Source organism: Drosophila yakuba, chromosome 3R, assembly GCF_016746365.2.
Source record: "Drosophila yakuba strain Tai18E2 chromosome 3R, Prin_Dyak_Tai18E2_2.1, whole genome shotgun sequence".
Taxonomy (NCBI): Eukaryota; Metazoa; Arthropoda; class Insecta; order Diptera; family Drosophilidae; genus Drosophila; species Drosophila yakuba.
This window is the reverse complement of record NC_052530.2, coordinates 5,630,719-5,656,618: the sequence shown is the minus strand read 5'-3', so window position 1 is coordinate 5,656,618 and position 25,900 is coordinate 5,630,719. Positions and strand designations below refer to the sequence as shown.

Below are 25,900 nucleotides of genomic sequence, written 5' to 3'. Positions count from 1 at the left end.
TAATATGTATGAGTTGAAGATGAAGCATTTATGGCCAACACAACGCAGTGGCAGATAGAATACTCTGTATGTGTTTGGCATATTTATGCAGGTCTTCGACGGGGAGGGGCGTGGCAAAAGGGGGCGTGCCGGCCTCTCACTTCTGTAATAGCAATTTCCTCCAAAGCCTCCCAGTACTTTTGGCAAGCTCAGCAATTTTCCCACTGGCAAGTGACTGACTAATGTAAGTTACGTGTATCCCTTATACGAGTATGTACCCTCGGCATGGTCTCCTTCCAACCTTCCATCAGTTCGCCATGCTCCAATAATGCAAAACATTTGTACTAGACAAGGCCGTTCCATTTGCTTTGGTAGGTCCTGTTTTTCATGTGGTATATGTGGCTTCTTTTTTGCGGCTCGTTAAGTTAGCCTGATGCCATTTATTTTATGTAGCTAACTCAATTTATGAATAGCACTCATGTATCATGAGGATTTTGAGCCGTTCTTTTGTCTTTTCCTCGAAAAAGAGCCCGTTATTGAGATAAACGAAATTTGTAAATGCTTTTTAAAGCGAGATATGAGCTTGCACCTTGCCACTTGCCTAGGGATTCATTTACTTTGGTACTTTCCTTTAAATGTTTAATTCTAAAATAAATTTCTAATTTGATTCTTAACCGATTTGTATTCCATCGCCTTAATGTATCCCTTTAATTTGCCTATCTACCAGCTAGTGTGATAGATCCAAGGGTAAATGAATTCGGCTTCATGTTCATCAGTTATCCAACACATGGATCAAGGCACTTTCCACTCCCGCACCCCATTTATTCGTCCTTACCCCACTTATCCTGGCCCTAGCTCATATGATATGCGTAGTAATATGCCTGTTTTCATGTCTTACATCTGTATCTTATTAACGGAGTTGATGTGTTTGCTTAGTTACCTAAAGTCGGAGGGTATATGTTTCTATTTCAGCATCTTCCTCGGATTCAGATGCTATAGACGTGTCCAGGCTTTCCTGTTTTCCGTTCTTGCGCTATACGTGCTCATTATCTACCCTTCCGAACAATTAGATTCAATTACCCACCGCATGTCTATTGTCGGATGAAGGCTGGTGATCCCCCGGATCCGCCTTTCCCTGATGCGACTTGGACTGGAGATTATTATTCCCGTTGCGTTACCCGGACGGAATTCTCCGCCGGCACACAAACGTCACGTAGCCAGAGCATCCGGTTGATGCTCCTGTTCGTAGCTTAGCACAACTAATCCATCACTATTTGCCGTATATTTTAAATGCTTTCCTTGAGAGCCTGGACGGATAAATGGGGAGATTAGAGAGGTATTAACACCCATCAGAAAGTCAATTGCTTGTAAAATTCTCTCTCAAGGATATTTATCCACCTTTGTCAAGGGAGGGGCAACAGGGTTCCATGGAAATTTTTGCAAGTGACACTTATTTATCATTAGTCCCCTGCCTTGTTTATCATCAGTGAACAGGCAAGGAGCCGAGACAGCACGAAACAAACAAATTGAACAAGGACTTATCCTTAATGTGGAGTGATTTGTCAGCTCAAATGGAAGATATCCTTAAAGGGATTTCGATGGCGGCTGAAATTTAATTTCATACTTTGTTAAGGGGCCAAAATCGTTTGTAATCAGAGATAAAAGGGGCGAGGTAATTGGCTAATTAAATGGGAGGGTGTACGCTTTAATCCCAGAAAAACGCACGCCTCCGTAATTCCGTACAATTACGTATATTTATTCGGAGTATTTGTGTCAAATATGGTTTGCTTTGCATCCTTAAACGCTAATTATTGAAAAATCACACAGGAAATGATTTTCTTTCTCATGCTTTACATTTGATCTAAGTGGTTCAAAGAAAGTAATTACAAAATGACGCTTTGCTACTAAACTAGCTGTTTTAGGTGCCAGAACTTACAAATTAATATCACTATAAATGCTTAAAGGGGTAAAGGTTTAGTGATTAAGCTAGAACTCTGTGTGGAAACTGTTCGCCGTGTCGATCATCTTGGATTGCAGAAATATCTCAGCATGGTCAGTCATCTGCACATGAAGATTTGAAAATAATATTATTGCCAAAACTGAACCAACTAAATAAAAATATTATTAAGACTGAAAAATTGAATTCCAATACTTCCGGGATCGTACCTCCTTGAGGGTCAGCAGCTCATCCTTGTTCTCGTCGCACAGGCTGAACAAAGTGGCCGCCTCCTGGAGGGCATACCGCGGAGTCTTCGGGTTTACATAGTTCAGAAGCTCACCCCGATCGGCCTTGCCGTCGTGGTTCTTATCGATGATCCGCTTGAATTCCTCCCGTCGCTCCACCAATGTCTTGGATATCAGAGATTTCCGCATCAGATCGTCGTCATCGTCCACATTTAGATCGGAGAATTCCTCCAGGGTCAGCTGGTCGTCTCCATCCTGATCGAATTGGCGCAGCAGATCATCGACCAGCTCCAAAAGATTGGATACGCTGGACTCGGGGTGGCGGAAACTCAGGTATTCATCGATGGTCAGTGTGAACAGATCGGTTCGAGCTGCCTCCGACCACCGGGCCTTGTCCCTCATCATATCCTCCCTGGCCCTACGATTCAGCGCCGTGTGGCGAATCTCGCTGTGCTCATCGATGTCCGCCTCCGTCATGCCGTGCTCCCTGAGGAAGAACCGATGGTACTCGTCCCAGGTGATCAGACCATCCGCAGGACCAATATCCACGCGTCGGAACTCCCGGGCATTGTTCATAATCGCCTCATCTATGTGCTCCACAATCCGGCGGTTTATGTACTGCCCCAATTCCTGGATTGACACAATGCCATCTCGACTTCGATCGGCACTGAAATGAAGTGATAATAGCCTTAATAGCAATATAAAATATATTTTCATAAATTGAGTGGAAAAAGAAACATTTTCTGAATAATTCGGAGCATAACTTGGTTACGAAGGCCTAATCCACTGTACATTATACATTAAAAGCCCCCTTAGACATTTCTCAAGAATTCCCTGCTGCCCACTTGTCTCGCCCCCAATGTGGAACACACCTTACCCCAATCCCCAGACATCCACCTCTGCCTAACCGCACAGATGAGGTACCACCAAATGCTGCATATGACAGCTGTCTAATGATTTCTCAGGACCGCAGGCTGCGATTGCACGCTAAAAATAGGTAAAGCTAATTACTATAGGTTAATCGTGGTGATATTATTTATTATTTATTTACTTATTATACACTGTATGCTCGATTTTATTTATTATTATTTGATTAATACATATATATACCTTTTGTTTCAGGGAGCATAATTAAAACGTTCATAAACAAGATTATTATTACCTACAAACGAAATGAAAGCATATGACTTTTAATTTTGTCGTGATTTGATTGGCACAAGAAAACCTAATTATTACTTTGTTTCTGCGTTGCAACTCAGAATTTTTTCAAGTGTTCAGCATCCCCCGAAATGAAGTGCGAATGCCCAAAACAGGTGTCAGATATTAGAGCTTCTTATTGTGACTCGGAAGGGGAGGGGAATAAGGGCAGCAGGGAAAATGGGGAAGTAGGAGTGACGGGAAGAGAGCAGCTAACCACTGGAATAATCAGCGGATGGCAAAGGAGCGGGTCCCATTGTTTGTGCCTGGAATTGTGTTTGCTTGTACGTATACGTTATATAAATGTACATGTATATGTATGTGGGGACACAGCGGAAACGGAAGTGGCAGCAGCAGCAGCAGAAGATGAAGAGGAAGCAGCCACCGCACAGTGGTTTCATTAGCATATAGTTGATAAATAAATAAAGTTGCAACTAAAACGGTTTCAAGTTGCCTCTTCGTTTTGACGGTGCGCCCTCCTAATTCTTATTCTCGGTCACGTTTCACTCCTCCAGTCCTCCAGCTTGGCTGAAATATATATGGGGAAACGTTTGCGGTCGCCGCCAGAGTCTTTTTCAAGTGGGATCAGGAAGATGAGGCAAGGGAAGCTCTGCTAAGTCGGCGAAAATAAAAACAAAGTTTTCCGGCTTTGCGTTTCTTCCTTTGGCGTCTTGTACGTGCAAGAAATTGACTCGCAAAAAATGCGAATGGGAACAACTTTAGCATTCGTACATTCCTCTGCAATGAGGCTTTGAGAACGGACCGAAAAAGGGGAAAGTACACGGTTTAAAAGCCCGCTTGCGATGGCAGGTGGGTGGTAGCGGGTTGGGAGGTAAGGGGGTTTTGGGGATTTGTTACAAAGCGCAAAGTGCATTTTGCATAAGCCTGCGGTTCCACTGAAGTTGGCCAATTGCTTGTGCCACAGCCGTGATTCCAGCAGCTTGTTTTTGGGAGGATCCTGTCTAAGGATTTGGACAGCAGGATGCCTAGCATAAAACTATTATTTGATTGCATATACACCAGTCTGTGGCGAACTTGTGTTCGCATTTATCCGTTCAACTCTTTCACATCCTTCTCTTTCTGGGTGGCTGTTTTGCTTTGAGGTCTGATGGCAGAAGTTAAAACCAACTGCTGAAAATTTAATGGGATTACTTCAAACTTGATTTCGACTGTTTATCTAGGCCTTTTGCCTTAACTGCAAGTTCTAATGTCTTTGGGCTTATGGTAAAGACACTTCGTTGGCTTAAATTGATTCGAACTTTCTGTTTCGCAAAAGTTAACTTGACCAATTGTAACTTTTTAGTTGATTATAGTTATATTTTGGCCTACCGATAGAAACTGGACAGACAAATAATCAAATAAAGAAAATCAGCGTATTTAGATATAGTTCCTGAGATCTTAAGCTCATACGGACGGCCGAACGGACAGACATACGGACATGGATGTTGCACTATCGTATAAACAAATATGTATATACTTTAATCGCCTTTTATTAATAATTAGAATTTCAAGTAAAGTTTAAAGCACGTTTTCTGTTTCAATCGCTTTTCTGTCCCAAACTTATATTATAAATCTTCGAAGCTTGCCCAGTTTATTAAATTAAATATTATTAAAAAGTTTCAACCGTTTCAACCTCATTAGAGAAACTAAAATAAGTATTTTTAACAAGTCAGTTCGAGTTCTAAGGTGTTAACTTTTCCAGAAAAAAAGAAAAACACATAAATCACATTACCGCACTACACACTCACCAAGCACACTAACAACAATAGGAAAACTTGAGTGAAAAAAAGTTTTCCGCGTGCTGCGCGCTAACTTTGGGCCAAAGTTTATTGCATAGTTTGGTGCGTTCGCACAGGAAGAGCGAAAGGGATAAGGACGGCGAAAAAGGAAGTGTGCAATTTTAGCACAACGCCCAATCAATGAGGGGGCGCTGCGTTAGCTGGGGGCGTGGCAGGCTGCGGGAGCCGCAGGCAGGCCTAATTGGATGCAAAAGTCAGCCTGGACACACGGGCACGAGTACAGAGGACACTGGATACCAGGACACTGGACAGGACATTAGCCCGCCTCACTGGTCGGTTCGGTCATGCATGGGGAATGAGATTGGAACTGCAAAACTGCCAACTGTCGATGGCATGTGACTGCCCACAGGGGACCGAATGGGACCCAGGATCGAAGAGGAGCCCGAAGAGGTAGCACAACCGAAAGCACAACGGTTTACAATTAAAATTTATAACAATGTCCCTTTCAACGACCAGATGAGGCGACAGTTGCAGATAAAATTTAATTGCTCCTAAAAATGAACAGGACTTCCACGAAAGAACGGCGAAACTCACGCCCACTGTCACCGCATTATTAAAATGGAATTTGCATACGGGCCAGGGGAGATGGGATCGCAAAGTACGAGGTTTTGGTGTCGGGCCTTCCGCTAAATGATGGCTATTAATTTCAGGCAGCAACGCAATTATCACAAAATTTTCTGGTCAGTTTAATTGCAGTTTAATGCGAAGGGGACATGTGGAAAGCCCAACATTTCTCACTTCACCCTCGAGGGACCTTAAAGATCCGAATATTTAGCGTGCCACAAAAGCCATTTAGTGTTCGCTTCTGTTTCACTTTAATTGCTTTTTACCGGAATTTGAATTTGATTATATGATTTAAACTCGATTGTCCGAGAATTGTTCGTAATTCAATATATCGGCACCTACATATTTCGGCCAGGCTTAAATAAATAGCAAATAAGCGGCGCAACAAATGCTATACTCGTACAAATACTGTTAATTTCGTCTGAGCGAAAATCGAATGAATTGCGACTCCCTCGGGTGTCGATGGTTTTAAATGTTATCCCTCGTCAAATATTAATAAATGCTGTGCAAATATGTGCGGCCATATAGGCACGCAGCCATTTGTCTACAAACAAATGTGGACACTGCTGAATCCGGATTTCGGGCCACCCGGCAAAGTGAAATTCCCCGGAGAGATTGCTGACCGACTGCCGCACGGAGTTTGAAAAACTCTGGTTCTGGTGTCGGAACCTCCAAATTCGTATTTGCTTTAAGCTCTCCCCTGTTTCAGTTTACTGACGGACACCGCTGCCCAGCCACTGCTCTCCTGATGGACAGCTTTCTGGTGGATGCCTTCGGGGGTTTTAACTGGTTATCGTATCAACCGAAGGTCGTTAGAAACGGAAAAGTGGGCGGAGGAGGGATGCCCATGGCCTTGGGCCAATCAGAAAATGCAATGAGGTGAAAGCAGCACAGTACTTAAGAGCCCATCTGCAAAACTGAATGAAATGTGGAACCTTCAATGAGAAAGGAGAGCACATTCAAATATATGTACATACTCGGTTTACCACGACGCTTAACTATGATTTCATATCAATGTACTTGATCATTTTAACATAATTATGTCTGGCATAAAATTTTAATTACCCCATTCAGAGTATCCGGACTTTACCAAACATTCAATCTAAGCCCACAAATTCTATCATTCACTTTGCCTCAGACTTAATTGAACTTACATAATTTCTTATTAGTAGCAAAAGTACACAGGATATCTCAGCTGGTATTTATGGTCATAAAGAGTTAAACTGATCGAGGTCACAGTCAGACATCCTTAAATTCGCAAATCGCAACAGCAGGAGGGATTTCTGCTTTATCATTTATTGAATTGAAATGAGTTTGGCCAAAAGACTTTTTAAGTTTACCAACCGCAACTTTGACTGCTTTTACTGCTCTTACTGCTTTCACTGGCTAAAGGAGGCCAAAAGTTTGGCAACTAAGAAGTCGAATAAATATGAATCGGCAGGGACAGTTTGATTTCCCTCTGTTATTTGCCCCCAAAATGTATTTTCTCTCAAATTCTTTTCAACACCTCAAGTTTTATTTTTGTATTTCCATTGCTGTTTTTGGTTGGGAAATTCCTGACATACTGACTGCCTGATTACCCCCAAAAACCCCAGAGCATCAAATTGCAATTTCACTCAGGACCATGACTGGAAACTTTTCAGTTTCCGTCTGACCACCTCTGGCCCCAAAACACTGGCAACCATCAAGTAATCTATTACGACCTCTAGTGAAGCCAAGTAATTGGCCAATTGCCTAATCGCTTGTGCAGGAGCTGAGAACGTTTTATATACCTTGTTTAAGTAATTAGGGGAATAGTGCAAGTCAGGAGGAGAGAAATCGGGACGCCGTCCGGCAAACCAATTAAGAGATGGCAAAAGGCTGGTGGGGAAGTGGTTATGTAAATATGGGGATTATTAAATACACTCATAGGTTCCTGAAAAGAGTGGTCCGTGCCCTTGGGTTCTCCAACTCTCCTGGGACTCATTTAATTTAATACTAGACAAGCAGACTTTTCAATCAACGTTTATTATCTTCGCTTTGCGGCAAACTTGTAATTCGATTACCCTGATTGCTCGAAACAAATCAAAACCATGGCAGTCACCAAATCTCAGTCCGTATCCTTATTGATCGAATCTGACCCGGCCAACCTTGCCTGCGACGGAACATCCATCAATTCCAGCTGCTGTTGCTATTGCCACTAATTTTTACAATTTGTCGTACACCCAGTTATCAAGGGGGGCACTGAATGTGGGATTTGCGAGGAGTCAGAGTGTTGAGGCGATAAAAGCCGCAGGCAACATCGTCGTTGCGTCGTGCGCAACAATAAAGGAGCCACCGAACTAGTGCCAAATTATCAACCGAACAAACCGAACAAACCGAGGCCCAGAACCAAGGCCATAACTCAGAGGCGAATGGGGGAAAACTTACCGTTTGAAAGCTTTTGCCAGTATTTGCTTCTCATTCACATTGCTGGCCGCTAAAATAACTGTTTCTGGCTGGTTAGGGGATTTGCTGGCATTTTGCACTTTTTGCAGATGGGGATGGGACTGGTGCTGCGGCTGGTTATTCTTGTTCCCAGAATCCAAATTGCTTGCCACAGGCTGGAGCCTCAGCTTTTGCTCGTGTTTTTGTTGCTGCTTCTCCAGTTCCTGCAGCGTATTTGGCCAACGCTGGGCGCCATTATGCCCGACGTTGGGCGCCATTTTTGTGTCTGCCTGCGTGCTACTGCTACTGCTGCTGCTGCTGCTACTGCTGCTGGTTCCCTGCTCCTTCAGCTGCTGCTGCAGCTTCTGGCTGGTGCTGTGCAGGATCAGGCCAATGAAGAACATATAAAACAAAATTGCGCACAATGTCGAGCAGCGCAGCCAGCGGAAGCTTTTGCTCAGCTTGTTAACGAAAGTCATTTTGTTGCCGCCGCCTTCGTCGTCCCTTTCGCTATCGCTGTTGTTGTCGCCGCCACCGCTGGACAATAGATGGCAGTGGAGTGGCTGATGGTGATGGGAACGGGATTGGGAATGGGGTTGGGGATGGCGACTGGGAGGCTGTGATGGCGTTGATGGGACCAGCTCTAGGTTCTGGTACACCGACTCCTCCTCCTCGATCCACTCGGCTTCCGGATCTTGCTCCAACTTGGACCGCAGCTTTCAAGACTCGTTGCGTGTAATTTGCAGTAATTTCTGCTCCTCCTCAGCACCCCACTTTCTCCTATTTCTGTGCTTTCTGTGCCTTTTGGAGCTCGTTGCTTCTTCTGTTGCTGGTGTTCCTGACGTTGTTGTAATTGTACATTAATTGACTTTTATGTAGCAACCAGCGGCAGGCAGGCGAAATGTTACGGATCCTGCTCCTGCAATTTGTATCACCGTGGCCACGCCCTACTGCCGCCCCCTTTTAATATATAAATGTAGCTAGCGTGGGGCGTCGAAGTAACAACTTCTAATACCAATTTGATGTGTTATTGCCTTTCGCACGACTTCCATTTCCTTCATTCCGGGTCTCCATCTCGTCTGCATTTTACACCAATTTTACATGATTGTTAGGAGCGCCATTTCCATTATGCGCGCTGATAATGCTGATGGCGATGGCTATGGCGGTGGCGATGGGTCTGTGGAGCAGAAGGAAAGAAAAGGAAATGGATTTTCCATGAGTAAAGTTAGGGAAATCGTTTCTCATTGCGAATTCGGGTCAGTGGGTATACAAATTTAGTGTCGCAAAGTCAGTGGGTTTCAATTGAAATGGCATTTTAAATGTAAACCAATTCAAAAGAGTGCAATTCAAGTCTACAACTAGTCAAATTTTTATGAACGTAGTGCGTTATTTTAGCAAAGAAAGACCTAACCTAGACACAAAAAATTGCATAATATATAATATTAAAATATTCCCAGGAGCAACTCACGTAGTATTTTTTACACACTTTATCACTCTTAGCCTTGGGCGAATAAATTGCTCTTTTTAGAGCGCCCACTTTAGTCAAGAATTTATGGTCTCCAGCTGAGTGCATTCCCCCCTTCTGCCATTTCCCCCTTAAAGTTATTAATTAGCCATTGAAAATCTTTTCACTTCAATGGGCTCTCATGGGGGCAAATCAAAAAAAGGCCAGGAGCAGCAGAGAGGAGATGCCGCCATTAAGCATCCAACGAGCGAATTAGAAAGTCCCATAAATTTCCCTTCGTTCTCATTATTGAAGAAGAGGGATTCAGAACTGGTATGGGATTAGATTTTAGCCATAAAATAAGGCCAACCTAATGACTTACATAACAGATGGTACTAAAACAGAAGTCGTAAATGAGATCAGATGAGATGAGGTTCAGATGAGACAAGCTTAGGCCAGACAAAAGATAAGTTGTTCATTTTAATAGGTACACCATAAAATCTTTCATTTTGGCCGTCGTTAATGTGGCAACAAAACCACAATTTGAATGAATGGAGTAGTAATCTGAGTTCGTGACGGATTTAATGAACTCTGCCGAGGGCAGAGAGAGAATTAAGCATTCGAAGCTTACATTGGTTCTATTTATATTTATGAAAGTACCAACTGAACTGTAATCCATTAAAATTGGAATTGCTTGTCAACATTTGCCATCCCGATTTCCCGTAGTGAGAGCAATTTAATCAGATATTTACCCCTGTATATGTAGATATAGTATATGTGCCATTTTCCATTCACCGAGCTACATCCACATATGTCGATGGAAATTCACCGACTCCCCACTCCGCACTCATATTCAATTCGATTTGACTTACTGACTCAATTTGCGTTTCTGGATATGCTGCACATGTGTTCGTGGGTCTGCACATTTGTGTGAATTTTATGATCTCACATGCTGTTGGAGTTGTTTTTTTTTTTGGCCCTGGGTTGTTGGTCTGTTGCCACACTTTTTAACGCTATTGTCTCGCGTCGTTTAATTTTGCTTTCGTTTCGATGGCTGCTCTTGTCTTCATACCACTCTTGCTCTTCTCTTTTATTGGCCAACACAAAACCAGTTGAGCTTGGAAGTCTTTTGGAACCCATTGTGCACATGGAAAAATTATGCTTGTGAGCCATGCTGGCTATTCTTTAACAAGAATCACCTAGCATTCGATTAAAAGGGCCAAAAACAATGGGTTCACTTTCACGATATTTTCCAAAATAATTTGTTGCACATAGAAATTTTAAAGTTTCAAGAAGGTGTGCAATGGTATTTTTGGGAATTCCTTTGGTTTCATTTGTTCTGATTTCCGTAGCATACTTTTACACATCATTATAAGCTATTTCCCATAGTTTTACGTATTACTACATATGGTTAACTATATTTTGTTTTGTGTCTAGATACACTGGCGTAAACTCCTTCAAACACTCGGAAACGCGTTAGCGAGTCGCAAATGTTACATTCATCGCTACTGTGGCTACTGTGGTGCTGTGTTGACCAGCTACATTTGGCCATTGCGATTCGTTGTTGCCACTTTTACTGTTCGTTTGGCATTTCCATTTCTTTATTCTCGCTTTCTTTTTTTATTAACTGCTTCTCGTTCGCATTTGCTTTTGTTTCTCCCTTTCAGCTGCAGCCTTGTTTTATGTCTCTGTGAACTTTTGTTGGTTATTAGCTTGTCCGCACGCCCAAACAGATGGCATAGGAGAAAAAAAAGGGAGCAGAACAAAAAAAAGGGGGGATGGAGGAAAAAGTTGGTAATAAATTTTTAATGAAATTTCTGTGCAACCTTAATGAAAATCGACCAGGGAACGAGCGAGCGAGCTATGGAGGCAGAGACAAATGGAGGAGCACTCGGCTAGGAAGATTTTTTAATCAAATTTACGTTCATATCGGGAAATCAAATCCAATTAGAAACTTTATAAGAACTTTTTACTTGCCTGCCATTTTGCATTTGCCCCATCTCTCATCTCCCATTTCCGAGGAAACAAAGTGGATCCGCTCCAGTTGCTGCTCATTAAAAGTGTCCCTCGCAATGAGATTGTTATACGGATTCATGTTTAACGCCAACGATAAGGAGGCCCCTTAGTCCCACCGCTCCCCTCGGGCCCCAAAGATAGTGTCAATTTCAATAAAAATCGATGATGTAGCAAAAATTGCTGGGCAAAGGAGCGGAGGATGAAACGAGAAATGCGGGTTAAAAAAATGCGTTAAACTTTATTGCAAAACTATTGCCAGACAAGTGGCACAAAATGTTGCTGGGGGTGGTGGTGCAGTGAAACGGGGCTGTACTCGTATCTGCCTGGGAATTCTGCGATAAGCTCTGGTTGGCTGCACAAGTTTAAAGATTTGATTTGGCGAAAGCTGCGCCGTCGACATGGGAAGAGCCATGGGGAATTCCCCGGTTCCCCACTCCCATTTCTCTTCCCCGACCATTACAAATCGATGATAACGATGACGATGATGAAATGTTTGCTCAGCCATTGATGGATCTATCCCGCTGGAAGGGCGCTGGGGCAGGATGGTTGATTGGCCAGTCGAGATGGGATAACAGTTTGATGGGAATGTTTGTTTGCGCCAAGAGAAATGCAGTTCGCAGCAGCACAAAGATAACTTAAATACTCCTGGTTCAAGAATGTTTGAGCGATGCAGGAATCGAGATGGACGGAGGCTAATCTCAGATGGAAAATGCCGAGATATTGACTGGCCGGATAGTGCATTCTGCGAAAAGAGCTCCTGCTGCACTCCAGCACTTTAAGGAGCTTAAATTGAATGGGTAAGGTTGTGTAAGTTTGTGGAAAGTCATGTTGTATCTTAAATACGAAATATTAAGCGAAGTTAAAAAAGGAGATACATTTTAAAAGAGAAATAATTAATTTGTATTTTTTCTATCTCAAATATTTCTGTATAAGGCTTCTAGAGCTTTTGCAATTGATATTTACCTTTACGTTGACGAAACTAAACAATTGTATACATTGATTTTTACTTTTATTTGTAAGCCTTTACGTCGCTTTATACTGGATACTTAATACTACTACTATTATGGTAAATAAAGCTAAAGTGGAAGGAAGGCCTTTAATTTCGGAAACCATGACAAATTTAAGGTTAAACATCAGAATTACAGCCATTACACAACGAAATAGTCATCCTCCATTGGGCAAACACGCAATCCATGTCAGTTTTAATTCGTGCAGATATATGTAACGATTGCTAATCAATTGCATTAATAATGAATAACTCGTTCGGCAAACTATCTCCACATAAAACTATCTGTCTATTTAGCCCGTTTCTATCTCTATTCCTAATTGAACATCAACAAAATCTCCAAAATCCAGGCAAAGCACCGACGGCCAATAAAGCTGAAACCATGACAACGACAAGGACAACACTACAAAATTGCAAAATTCCATAAAATATGCATAGGAAAATTCAATTCAATTTTTTGCCCAAAACAATTTTCGAGACTCTGACATTTCAATTAAAACTCGAAACGATTTGACGACCACTGATGTTTATGGTAATAATGTTGATGTTGAAAAGGATTATCGGAGGAAAAGGCCAAAGGAATGCGGGGCATCTGATGGCTGATAGATTAATTTAACTTTTTAATGAACTCGAGTTGAAGCTCCTCGAAGCAATTAGGGCCATCATTTATTCCAATTAGCAAAGGAGTTTTCCCTGTTTTGGTGATTAGGGGAAATATTCGTGGCAAATTATTTAATTCCTTTTAAACAGGCCGCGTTCGTTCGTTCTTGATATTCATATTTTATTCTTTAAGTGATTCCACTCCTTTTTTTTTGTGGCCATAATCAACCTTTCTTCTGGCCAAAGTCAAAGCCGGTCGACTTGGGAATGTGTGTGTGTCGGCTGCCAGTTGATGTATGCGAAAACTGCACTCAATCAGTGTTAAGCAAACCACCTGCAACCAACACCAACAACCAAAGAAATGAAAGGCAGGGGAAAGGGGCTGGAACAAGCAAATAAGTTGATTTGTTTGTTGTTTGTAGAGAATGAAAATGCCGAAAAAGCGCACTGCCAATGCAAATACCCACTGGAGAGGTGAAAAGATGGTTTCCTGAAATAGTGAAGCTCGACTTTTTTACCCTTTAAAAATGAAATGACTTGATTTCAATAAAAGAAGCTTTTCAAATACTTATTTTTTACAATACAGCAAGCACTTTGAGGGAAATTAATTTCTAAACAAATAAACTATAATATTTACAAACTTTATAGTAAGAATTAAAACAAAAGAATTTGGATATTGACTATTGGGTTTTCTCATATCTTGTTTAAAATTCGATATACCGTAAGCCTATAAAATTGCAGGCATACCCTTTTTTGATTTATATACTATAAAGTGGATTACCCGTTTTGTTTGCATAAGCTTTTCAAAAGGGTGTTATAGCATCCGTTTTGAAAAATAGTGACTTAAAAACAGAGTGTTTGTTTGGCGGGACGCGCGTATACGCAGAGTTGTCCCTGCAATGCAGAGCAATTTCTGTTACATCGCAGCAGGTGGCTTCATCACCATCAGCACAGCAATTCCGCCGGACAGGAGGGCACGGAAAGCAGGCGAATGAGTAACGGCTGACCCGGCAAAGTGCACAACAAAACCTGGGATGCACTTGAATGCAAAATCCTCGACGTGGAGACAAATAAATGAGTGCAGACGACCAAACTGCGTCACTCACACACACACACGCAGAGGCAGTTTGCATTCGGGGCCAGGACATTCCCGGATGTCAATCTCCAGCACACGTCCACACCCAGTCAGCCAGATGAGATGCAAGGTAGACCCAAGAGTTCCCAGACCATCCGCCGCCCCGAAAGAAGTTCATCTCAAATTTTTGAGCAATTTACACATTGAATTCCCTTAACCGACGAGGCATTCATATGCAAATAAGCTTTTATTAGGTGTTCCCTGGATGGTGAAACGAGAATGGAACCGAACGAACTTTGGGGCCAAAGGAAATTGGAGTCTGAGTTGCATATTGATTACTGTTTGGATTATTGAAATGGTTGCCCTTTTCATTCCCTTGCTCTTCGTCTTCATCTTTGTCCTCTTGCTTATCCTCTTCTTTCGGTATTTGGTAATAGAGCTCTTGGACTTTTTCCAATTACAGACTTCTTGGACAAAACTCAGTAACTAGGGATTCTTTATTATGTATATAGAATACTATTTTAATTAACCTACTTCATTTCTGGCAACCGAAATCTGCTGACATTGATGGATGGCTTAAGTTGCAAAAACCCCAATTGCATAGCTGAGAAGATAAGTTTTCCTAGTACAACCAAATCAATCAAATTGGACACAATGTGTATATCAGAGATGAGGGATGGGTAACGAAAACAGATTGCCTTAGTTCACAGATAATTAGTGCAAAGTGGATTAACGAAGCTAATCCCAGCTAACTCCCAGGTGTCTGGCCCACGCTCAAATACTCATTTCGGGATTACCACCAGACCGTATTTATTATTTCATTTTTCGGCTCACTCCCTTTGTGCGGCGCCTAACTTAGTTTAATTGCATTTTGATTGGGCCTATACGGAATTTGTAAATACATGAAAAACACATTTTCCCACCTATCTTTCCCATACAGATCTAATTTGATACAACTCTGCGTATGCCTAATATGAGTTGCGAACCTTTGCCCTTTCATTCTGTATGCCCTTTACCTAAGCCAGATGGTATCGATTGGTCCAAATACGTTTCTAATTATAATGTGTTTCGGGAGGGGAGGGGGCTCGTATGTCTGACTGGGTGATAGGGTTACAATGCTTGAAATGGCAATGGGTACAATCGGTACTAAAACGCGATTACCTCAGCCGGTTGCATTTTAGCACTGCCCTAAGCGTTTCCAAACAGTCTAAAAGAGATGGAAAGACAGCGACGATGGAAAATGGTAGAGATAGAGATATAAAAGTTAGTTAGAGAGTAAAAGAGACGGACCACGATTGTCGTTTTGCCAGTTTTTGTTTACGACTGAATAAAAAGTGAAAGTGCACTCGAGCCAACTCGCACACAGCCAAACAAACTGCTTATGCATATAGATATATAAAATGCCACATGTCAACATGCACGTTTGTATATCTGCACACATGTGAGTTGGCTTGTAATTTTAACTGCAACTGTAGCTATGAGCCGACATTTAAGCGTAACAGACACTTGAGTCGAGCTAGAAATGTCAGGCCTGGAAAAAGATGGGCGCTGGAGGGCGGCGAGTGGGCGGGTCCATATAGCAGGGGATTCCCCCACGAATAAACATACAAGAACCTAGTGCATGTGTGTATCTATGTGGGTGTTTGCGCCGACGTTGGTGTTGGCCCAACAATAAACCGTAGGGAAGTGCAACAAATGCATGAATAAACAACAACTCAATTTGAATAAAGCAACAGCAGCGCAGTCGACGTCGGTAGAGGGGGTTCCCAGTTGGTGGGAATGGGTGGTGGTTGTTGCAAGGTGTGAAATGTAAACTAAAACTAAGCTTTAAAGTCACCAAGCTCTTGGATGCTACTTTAAATCCTGCTGCAGACGCTTTAAATATCCAAACCACTTTGAAACAAACTAGTTTTCCACAAACTGCACAAAAATAGAATAACTAATTATAAATGTTCTACTATAAATCTAATTACCACACAGCTAAATTAATTAATTAATTTCCTTTTAAGTAAATGTGCAAGCAAGGTGCTTGGTACATTCATTTTATTGAATTTAAGGCAGGAGCAAACTGCTTTAAGCTTAATATATATCCAGTAACTTGCTTTTAATAATTGATTACAATTTAGGATAAACTCGGTAATTAAAAGAAGCTCGATAAATGAAGTATTTATTAGTGTTTCCTTCATCACAAAAGGTGTAGTTAAGCACACTTTGTTTAAAGTTAATGACATAGGGGAGAATTTGAAATTCGTTAAAGGTTTTTATAACAAAAATTGAAACACAAAAATGGGAAATTCATATTCATACACATATATAAATGGTCTGTCAATTTAATTAAAGCTCCCATTTATTAAAGAATATTAGAGAAATCGATAAACTATTTTGCTTTATTTGTTATATATAAGCCGGGCATGATTTAGCAGTAAGAAGGAAACCAAAAACCATGGTTTTGCCAACTTTTTAAAGCTAGGTCAAACTCTGTTTATGTAAACTGAAAACGGATTTTGGCTCCGCTGCAAAAACTGGCAGCGGAGGGCTCCGTTCCGTTCGCCTTGCGTTTATTGCATACAACAATTGATTTTCTCCAGACGGTGGAAAGGGGAAAGCGGGATAGAGGGAAAGCGGGACGGCGGGACGGCGAAAATGCAAATGAAAATGGCAGAGTGCTCAGTGCCAGAGCGGGATGAATGTCAGGGATGGGGGCAATACATGTAGTTTCAAACAAACTTCAAATTGGCGAACACAATCGCAGCTCTCAGACACACACACGTTTACATAGTGAGACGTCGAGTGGGTGGGCGGGAGAGTGGGTGGAATGGGTGGGTGGCTCTGGGAGGTACCACCTGCTGGCTGGGCGAGTGCAACAAAAATGACAAACGTGCTTTTGATAGACTTGTTGACGACAAGCTCCTGGCACTTGGCAGCTGTCAGCAGCAACCCAGAAATGGGCTGACGTCCTCATACACGCATGTACTGGCCAAAAAAGCTGTAACTAAGACGCGACTTTTGTGGAAAATATTTAAATTGGGGAAATGTAGTTTCATCAAAGTGGAACATCGGGTTTTAACGTTCATATTTTACAAGGGAACCCCAAATTGCGGTCATCGATGTTTTTATTTCAAACAATGCTAATGGACTGTTTGATAAATTCAAATTAGTGCAATATTAAAGAAAATATATATACGAAAATAAATATAAAAATTTTGTTTAAAAACAACATTTAATAACCACAAAAAAAAATTCATAGCAAAGATATTAAGGATATTAAGGCCATCCGACATACATATGTAGATACATGAGATTTCTCACTGTGTACCCACGGCTATTTTTGATCTCCGGTCTTGTTTGTTAGCATATGAGTGCGGCTGTGAGAAGGGTGAGCAAGTTGCGAATTTTGTAAGCAGTTTTATGGGCAAACCCATTTATAAATAATACCAAAAATCAATATGTTGACTTCTTGCGATGGTCATTTTTACGGCCGCGGCCATATGTACATTGAATGTTGCACGTGTGTGCGGTTTAATGTACTTTGTGATCCAATCTTGGTAATTGCAATTACAATCGACTTTGGCCCGCCCCGCCTATGGTAATCAATTGGTTGTGATTACCGTAGGCGCAGCTGATGGTTACAGACAGCAGCAACAGTAAGGAATAAACCACAAGAAATCACAAAAAACTATTGCACTCACTTTTGCTTTCGGTATTGTTTTATTGCAATTTTCTTTAGCCAGCCTTTTTGTTTCGCTTCTCTTTTTGGACTTGGTTTACGCGCGCGGGAAAGAACGGGATGACGACGTAAACTTGTTTTTGTTATGGCCCAAATCTCGGATGACGCAAGTCTGGCCTACCGAACACGTCCGATACGCAGCAGCAACAGCAACGCACTGGCTTTGTTTTGGCCAACTCACCAAGCGGATCCGAAGTAGCCACAGCCGAAGTTGCCAAGCGAAGCCGACAAGTTGTATGTTACTTCATAGCACACTGTTCCACCTGAACTCAGTTTTACTTTTATTAGCTCTAGTCATTTACGATTTCAAAGGAGAAAAAATATTCCTTTCCTCTACTGTCGATGTAAATCTTTGAGTTTTTTAATGCTGCTCTGTTAAGCCGGAAATAAAATTTAAATTTTTGAATTCCGATGGACTTGAATCCTGGTACGTTACAATCAGTGTTGGAAGACATTGTCGATAAGCGATTGTCGCGAAGTTATCGATATACTTATCGCTCCGCACGAACCAGTTCGCATAGAAAAACAACAAACTTATTTTGCACACATTAAAACAAAATTAAATTTTAAACGCTCTTTAGGCTTATTTTTATATAAAAACTTATGAAAAGTATGCCTGTGTAATGCTAGAAAACATTTCATTGTGTGTGATCAAGATCGAAACGGATTTGGATCCCAGTGAAGGTAATGTTCAGAGGTGCGAGTGCGGCAGACAAAGGAAGTTTATTTCACCAGAATTATTTATTTACTTTCGAACAGATTCTGAGGGAGCTGTGTCCGCCGAACATCCAACCAATCCCCGAGTGCTGAAGGAGCGGGAACGCGACCGCGGACTTCGCCAGTCCCGCGACATAATCATCGAAACGTACACAAACCAGCGTTGGAAGCGGGAATTGAGTGAACCCAGGAAGCAGGAGATGAACTGGGTAGCCGCCGTGCAGCACGTAAACAGCCCCTCGGCGGGCAGCTCCCGGGAGATTACTCCCCGAAGCGGCGATGAAGGCCAGGCGGGCGCCACCGCCTCCAAGTTCCCCCATGAGATAGGGTACTTCTCCGGCAATCCCATCGTCGAGGTGACCAAAGGTCTTATCCACCTCTACAAGAAGAAGTGAGTTTACTCTTTAGCGTATAAACTATTTCACTTACTATGATTATTGTATTTCTTTTTGCAGCGAGCGCAAGGCCATCAAAGAAGCTCCGTCTAACCAACTCTGCCTGCTGGCAGTGCCAGCCACTCTTAACTGCCACGACCTGCTGAACTTTATTGCCCCCTGTCATGCGGAGATCAAACACATCCAGATTGTCCGTGACGGCAGCCCCAATCAGTTCATGGTGCTCCTGGAGTATGAGTCGTTCCACTCTGACATTACAGAATGAAGAAGAGTTATTAATTTAATCTGTTTTAGATTCCGCTCGAATGAATCAGCTTTGGAGTTCTACAAGTCCTATAATGGCATTACGTACAACTCACTGGAACCGGACTCGCTGTGCCACGCGGTCTGGGTCTCAGAGGTGGAAAGAAGTGAGCATGGAGCACCACCAATGGGACACACCGAGCTACCCACCTGTCCAGTGTGCCTGGAGCGCATGGACGAGAGTGTAGATGGAGTGTTGACCATATTGTGCAACCACGCCTTTCACGCCAGCTGCTTGATGAAATGGGGTGACTCCACCTGTCCGGTGTGCCGCCATGTTCAAACTCCTGGGCTGGTTGAGGATTCCGTGTGCATGGAATGCGAGGGTACTGATTCGTTGTGGATATGCCTGATCTGCGGACATGTGGGTTGTGGTCGTTACCAAGGAGGTCATGCTGCTGCGCACTTCCGGGCTACAAATCACACCTTCGCCATGCAGTTAGGTACTTCAAGTGTATGGGATTATGCCGGTGACAACTTTGTTCATCGCTTATTCCAAAACAAATCCGACGGCAAGCTGGTGGCATCGCAAACCGAGAAAGATGAGCGCGAGGAAAAGATCGACTCCATGCAAATGGAATTCACCTACCTACTGACCTCTCAGCTAGACACACAGCGCAAGTACTATGAGGAGCGGATGGAACGGCTGGAGCAGGAATGGCAGAACCATATGGCGACCGCCAACGAAGCTAAGACAGAAGTTTCCGAGCTTCAACAGCTCCAGCAGACCATGCAGAAAGAGAAGGTCAACCTGGAGCGCAAGTTGGGCCAGCATACAGCTAAGTAATAAACAAAGCTGCATCACCGTTGTTACTGAATATTAACCAGTTTGTGCTTTTTCAGACTAAAGGAGGTGCAGAAGCAGCTGAACGAAGAGCGTGAGTTGTCAAAGGCTCTGCAGACCAGCCAGAGCTCCTGGCACGGCAAATACAAACTCTTGGAACAGCAGTACAACGAGTTCAAGCAAACTCACGACGCCGAAGTGACCGACTTAAAAGAACAGCTCCGCGACATAATGTTCTTTCTGGACAATCAGCAAAAGATGGCCAACTCGGAGCTAGCGGGTGCCTCCATCACAGGCATAGGAGAGAAGGAGCCGGAACCAAACTCCAGGCGCGGCAATCGTCGCAAGAAATAAATCATAACCACCATACGCCGTCTTTTTATTCGAGCTGCATTTTTACCCGATCTTAAAAGGCTATGCAAACCGAGTATATAAGGTTTAACAGCTCTATATGTGATTTCCTTTGTATATCGAAAACTTAAGGATAAAATATAAACTAGTATACGTTTACTACTACTCTTAAGCACATAGAAAAGCATATGTCCGAAATGTATTGCGTTTTTATTTTGAATTAATAAAATGTTCAAAGGAAGCCGCTTTTCAATTCAAAATTTCCGCTGGTGGCACTAAATTCTGTGTACTTGTACGCCAATTTAAAGTTCTTATTTCATTGCAATCCATGATTAAGTAACTAAGCGAATATCTGTGTGTCATGAGCGATAATGATATCACTCGGATTTGGGACAAATATCGTCGCAGTGGAATGTAGGGTCCGAAAGCTCCTGGTCTTCCACTACAGGATCTGCTTGGAAAATGCTAAGCTTCTCCTTCATATCCTGCTCGTTACGATCCAGATTCATTAGATAGGCAGCAATAAAGGCGCGTGGATCCTGCGGCGAATGAATGTGCAGTTGGGCGAAGGCTCTCACCAGGACGTCGCCCATCTGCTCCTTGATCTCGCCAGCCATTGCATCCACGGCCTCCAGGTTCTTGCCCTTGGGCATCCAGTCGTATCCCTTGAAGCAGCAGCACTCGCAGTAGGCCTTCGGATCGGATTCCTTGAGAAGCTTGAAGAAGGGCAGCAGCTCCGATTCGCAGCTCTTCAGCTTGGCCACCTCCCGCACGAAGCGCTTATGCAGCTCGCACACTTCCTTGCCGCATCGCCGGATCACCTCTGCATCTTGGGAGAGTGTCGCCGTGCGCTTTATGTAGTCCACCGTGTTCTCGTGGAAGGACTTGAACTTACACTTCTCCTCGTTGTAGGCGTACAAGCACTGGCGGGCATAGACAATGATGTTATCCCGCCGCTTTCGAATCTGCTCACTTCGCCGGGTGAAGTGCGTATTCACCTCTTCCAGGTTGTTGATCCGTTGAGCGAACTTCGTCATGTCCTCGGTGCTCTCGCAAACCACCTTGCCCTTCTTCTCGTGGCCGCACTTCTGGTTCGCCTTGTTAATCTTGGTCAGCTCTGCCTCCAGCTCCAGGTGAAGGTTCCGGAGCTCCGTGTTCAAGCGCTTCACATCGTTGTCGTTGCAGATCAGCGCCTGCAGCATCTCGTGCAGGCAGTTCCTGTGCGGATTGGGCAACTCATCGGGGCAGCCGCCCAACATGTTTACGGATTAAGGGTATAATATAATATTCACAATAATATATACTAATGGATATGTTTAAGTGAATCTAGCTGTTTAAGTTCTTCTGAAGTTTCCATCAGCTTACTGGGGTTCGATAAAAAGTTTCCCAACAACTAGGTTAAAATTACAGCAATGAAATTTTTATTTGTATATTACTTATTTATTTGAATTAGTATATGAAGGAGCAACACGGTTTTGTTAAATATTTTTGGTGTATTTCTTTTTTGATTGTAAGACAGATTCCTTGTTAAGTTAAAGTTAAATAAGCGAATCACATTTTATTCATCACATTTATGTAAAAGCCACCATAGAATGTAAAACTACTTAATCATGCCAAAATATATTGGTTCCTATCTACATACTATATGTATATAGATACGTACATAAAATTTGTCAGTACGCCGAATTACAAATTCCCAAAAAGTCTGCCCAATACGAACCGGTTTGACTAGAAACCGAATATTTACTTAAATTGCGTACCCACAGCAACAACAAATAAAGAACGCAAATAAAAATGAAATTTATTTGGCAGTCTTTGTTTACTGCCAGCAAAGAAAAGAAAAAATTCCTAATGGTCTCCCCCAAACAATCCCCCTTTCTGCCCAAACGGTTCCACTTTTCGTTCGTCTACAATTGGCACACGATCAATCATTATGTGTCTTCTAACACAAATGCATCTCGCCGAAAGGTAAGGTATTCTGGATTGACTGATACCCTCTAGGATTTATGTTTATCAGTTATATAAATAGCTGTGACATTTTCGTACAGGGTATACTCGTTGGCGAATACCAAAGTGGACTTTTTACACAACTCCCACTAATGGACAATCGGAAAGCTTTCGAAAAATGAGTTTTGGCACAAGTCAACCTGTTTGCAGATAAGGAGAACATGCGAAAGGGGAAGGGGAATCGAACTTTGACCGTCTGTAATTAAGTAAATTAATTAATTTCCCGCCAACAAAACTCATCTCGAAGAGAACAAAAACAAATCAACGACTGGGGGGGGCTTGCAAATTTAGATTTTAGCGTTTGAATAAATTTTGCATAATTTTCGGTTTCTTAAAAAAATTGATGGATATTATTTTGTTTTACCCGTGAAGGGTATAATTTGATTAATTTTCCGCGATGAGCTTGGAATTTTCGGGGGGCTAGTTCATTTCGTTTAAAATTTATGTATAAGGCAAGCGCAGTTAATCTTAAACGTATTTTGGAATAGTCATTTCTATCTTGCGTCAGACTAATTTCAAATACCATACTATACAGTTGCCTTAATATGTAAAATTAAAATTTGAGTTTAGTGCATTTATCTATTTGTATGCTTTATAAATCGAAAGGTTTCTGAACCCTTTAAGGTTTACACAGCTGCCTGATACATTTTTCTTTCGCCATTGAGGACGGATGCAAGCTATAATAATTAAAATTATTGATCGCGACTAATGAGCAAACATTGACTGAGAAACTCGCCCGAGGCGAATTCAAAGATACAAAGCCCGAGTATGGAAAGGAGATAAATAAATAGGCGAAGGACCACAGATGCGAAGGAAGGACGAGCGATCAAAAGGATGTGCCAGGATGGCAGTCCGGATCTCGGGGTGGGTCCCTCTGCCTTGGCCATCTATTTGCATAGAAAAGTGACCCAGTTTTCTAAGGATGCTGACGGTTCAAAGCACGCAGGACTTCAGGGTCCTAATGCGCAAGACTGAAAAATGACGTGAAAAAAATATTTAAATAATTTACGTATTTTTCTATTTTCTATTTTTCGTTTTTTTTTCGTTTCTACCTCTTTTTTTGCGGAGGATAAATGAAAAATGATGTTTGACCCTGTGCTACGAGACGCAACCTTTTACTTGATCACGTATGCAAATGCGGGGCTATGTCCTGGGACAGGATCAGTGATTCAACCCTTTGAGGACAACTGGCTGCGTCCGATCCGCGAACGTGTTGTGCATAAATTAAGGCATCCTTGCATCCTTTTGTCCTGGCACCCTTGCAAGGCCTTGGTGGTTCGGCAAGGAAACGCTTCCGCATGGAAATGAGGCAAAAAAAGCCGGATTTTTTTCTGCTCCTTGTCTTATGCCGTCTGCGTCTTTGTGCGAGTCCTTCATCCTTGATCGTCACCCTGAACCCAGCGTGCCTTGAGCCTTGTGGGTAACCTGGCAGGGAGAACAAAAAATCGTGAGAAAATTTCCAGCGCCAAATATTCAAATTAGGTAACCAAAGCCGCCCGTTGCATACTTTTTTGGATGTTTTTTGTGTCCGCACCCAAAACGACGGGAAGAAAAAAATCATCAGGATGCATGCTCATCCTTGCAGCCCCTATTGTTGGGCTCATCAGTTTTTTAACCCATTTTTTTCCGATTCCCAAATTTTTTTATGCTTGACTACCGAAAAAAGTTGTTTATAATTGGACAGAGTTCAGCTTTTTTGCCGCCTTTTTTCTTTCCTATTTTGAATACCGAAATCCTGCGTGACAAGTTTTTTTCTTCGCGTTGGTGAAAAGGATCGTAAACTCGTGTTACTGTAGTTTTTTATCCGTTTTTTTCGCGGCGCGAAAATGTTAATTAAATAAATGTTACTGCGCCATTTTAGGGTAAGATCCTGTTCCCCATTTTATTCCTTCAATTGCGCAATTCATTTCTTTTTTTTTGTCTTTTGAATAAAACCTATTTTTTCACAATTTTAACACGTGTTGGATGTCAAGGATTTGAATTGTAAATTGTAAATGCTGAAAGGTAAAAAACTTGAGTAATTGTAAACAATGTTAACTGTTTGATTCGCCTTTTGGAAAAAAGATATCCTGGGAACGCGATTTTTTAATTGAATTTAAGCAAGAATTTGTTTTGACAATACAAAAAATTAATGTACAATCCCCCCCGTTGCGCAATTTTTTATAAAATTCTTTTGAAATTGTAAATAAATAACAAACTAAAAAACGGTAATGTAAATTGTCTTATCGTGCGTCTCCCCATCAATAAACCCTTTATTTTCACTAAAAAAAAAAGGAGTGGTAGTAAAGGGGAGAACAAGGAATTATTATCCGTGAAATCGTTAAACCTTTATCCAACATCTGTTAGACTGGTATCATAAATGACTTTTCAGTGGCCATAATGGGGAGTTAGAAACTAGCTATTTTCAGTGGGGAACAGTGTAATGCATCAATATAGTTTATAGATCAGATTTCAAGTGCAAGAGTATGCTACTTATATAATGCTCCCCAAATCCTCATAGATCAGAAACTTAACCGTTTAATTAAAATGCCTTAAGCCCTTTTTTTGCAATATGCCAATATTCACTCAAGTATCAATTACATAACCATCAATACGATAAAAGGGAAATCAATCCAAACACGGGCCCACAAACCTCAACAATAGAGCAGAGTGTGCCTTTCAGTTCCAGTGTGCGAATATAATATAAACGCAGTGAAAGGGTGCCAATATGGATATAAGAATAGCTAAAAAAAATCGCATCAAATTTCACAATATCGCACCTTATAAGAATCAAACAATACCGCGGATCACAATGCGAAATTGGCGAGGAGCTGGGGAAAAGGCCCAAATGCAAATGCCGCAGAACAAGAAGTTATGGGAAAAACATACACACCTTCCATTCTCTTCGATCTGTTCAAACCAGCGGGCTAATTGGTGGAGTGTATCCGCATATTGTGCGCATTGTCTAATAATTTCATAAATAGTTTATCCAAAAGAATCGCTGAATGCCGAGTCGACTAAATGCCATTCGCGAATGGGTTATGAGAGAAAAAACGGATCCCTTTCTTATGCTAAAACGAGGACCTTCTCTGGGGTAAAAGGTTTTTCTTCCGGAGATCCGGATGTTTTGTGTGCAACCCCTGATGATCGGATCCTATCTCTGCCTCCCTAACTGTGTGTGTTTTGATTTCGGGTCTGGAGTTTAGAAACCATAAATCTATTGATGCCTTTGATGACGCCTTTCTGCTGCACCGAAATGATCTCTTGGCATGGAAAACCTATAGACAATATTCAAATGCAAATCGTTTGCATAATGGCCTACCCAAAAACTGATAAATTGATTGTACTGCACTGGGAGAAAAGCGAA

At 42.1% G+C, this 25,900-nt stretch overlaps 3 protein-coding genes across 3 annotated transcripts; 1 reads left to right on the top strand and 2 right to left on the bottom strand.

Moving 5' to 3' along the window:
• Nucleotides 1-1,714: 1,714 nt before the first annotated feature.
• LOC6535658 (45 kDa calcium-binding protein) lies at nucleotides 1,715-18,149 on the bottom strand. Its single transcript, XM_015191774.3, has 4 exons — nucleotides 17,960-18,149; nucleotides 8,133-9,306; nucleotides 2,146-2,830; nucleotides 1,715-2,040 (listed from the first exon to the last, which is right to left on the bottom strand). Exons 2-4 carry the CDS (start codon nucleotides 8,606-8,608, stop codon nucleotides 1,966-1,968), a joined length of 1,236 nt encoding a protein of 411 aa, XP_015047260.1. The 5' UTR covers nucleotides 8,609-9,306; nucleotides 17,960-18,149; the 3' UTR covers nucleotides 1,715-1,965.
• Nucleotides 18,150-18,277: 128 nt separating this feature from the next.
• Nucleotides 18,278-20,563, top strand: LOC6535657 (BRCA1-associated protein). The gene is made up of 6 exons (XM_002096249.3): nucleotides 18,278-18,424; nucleotides 18,628-18,681; nucleotides 18,757-19,105; nucleotides 19,170-19,340; nucleotides 19,404-20,195; nucleotides 20,256-20,563. The coding sequence occupies exons 1-6, from the start codon at nucleotides 18,409-18,411 to the stop codon at nucleotides 20,548-20,550; spliced, it is 1,677 nt and encodes a 558-aa protein (XP_002096285.3). The 5' UTR covers nucleotides 18,278-18,408; the 3' UTR covers nucleotides 20,551-20,563.
• A 169-nt stretch (nucleotides 20,564-20,732) lies between these two features.
• Nucleotides 20,733-21,910, bottom strand: LOC6535656. Its single transcript, XM_002096248.4, has one exon. It carries the CDS (start codon nucleotides 21,804-21,806, stop codon nucleotides 20,925-20,927), a length of 882 nt encoding a protein of 293 aa, XP_002096284.1. The 5' UTR covers nucleotides 21,807-21,910; the 3' UTR covers nucleotides 20,733-20,924.
• Nucleotides 21,911-25,900: the final 3,990 nt, after the last annotated feature.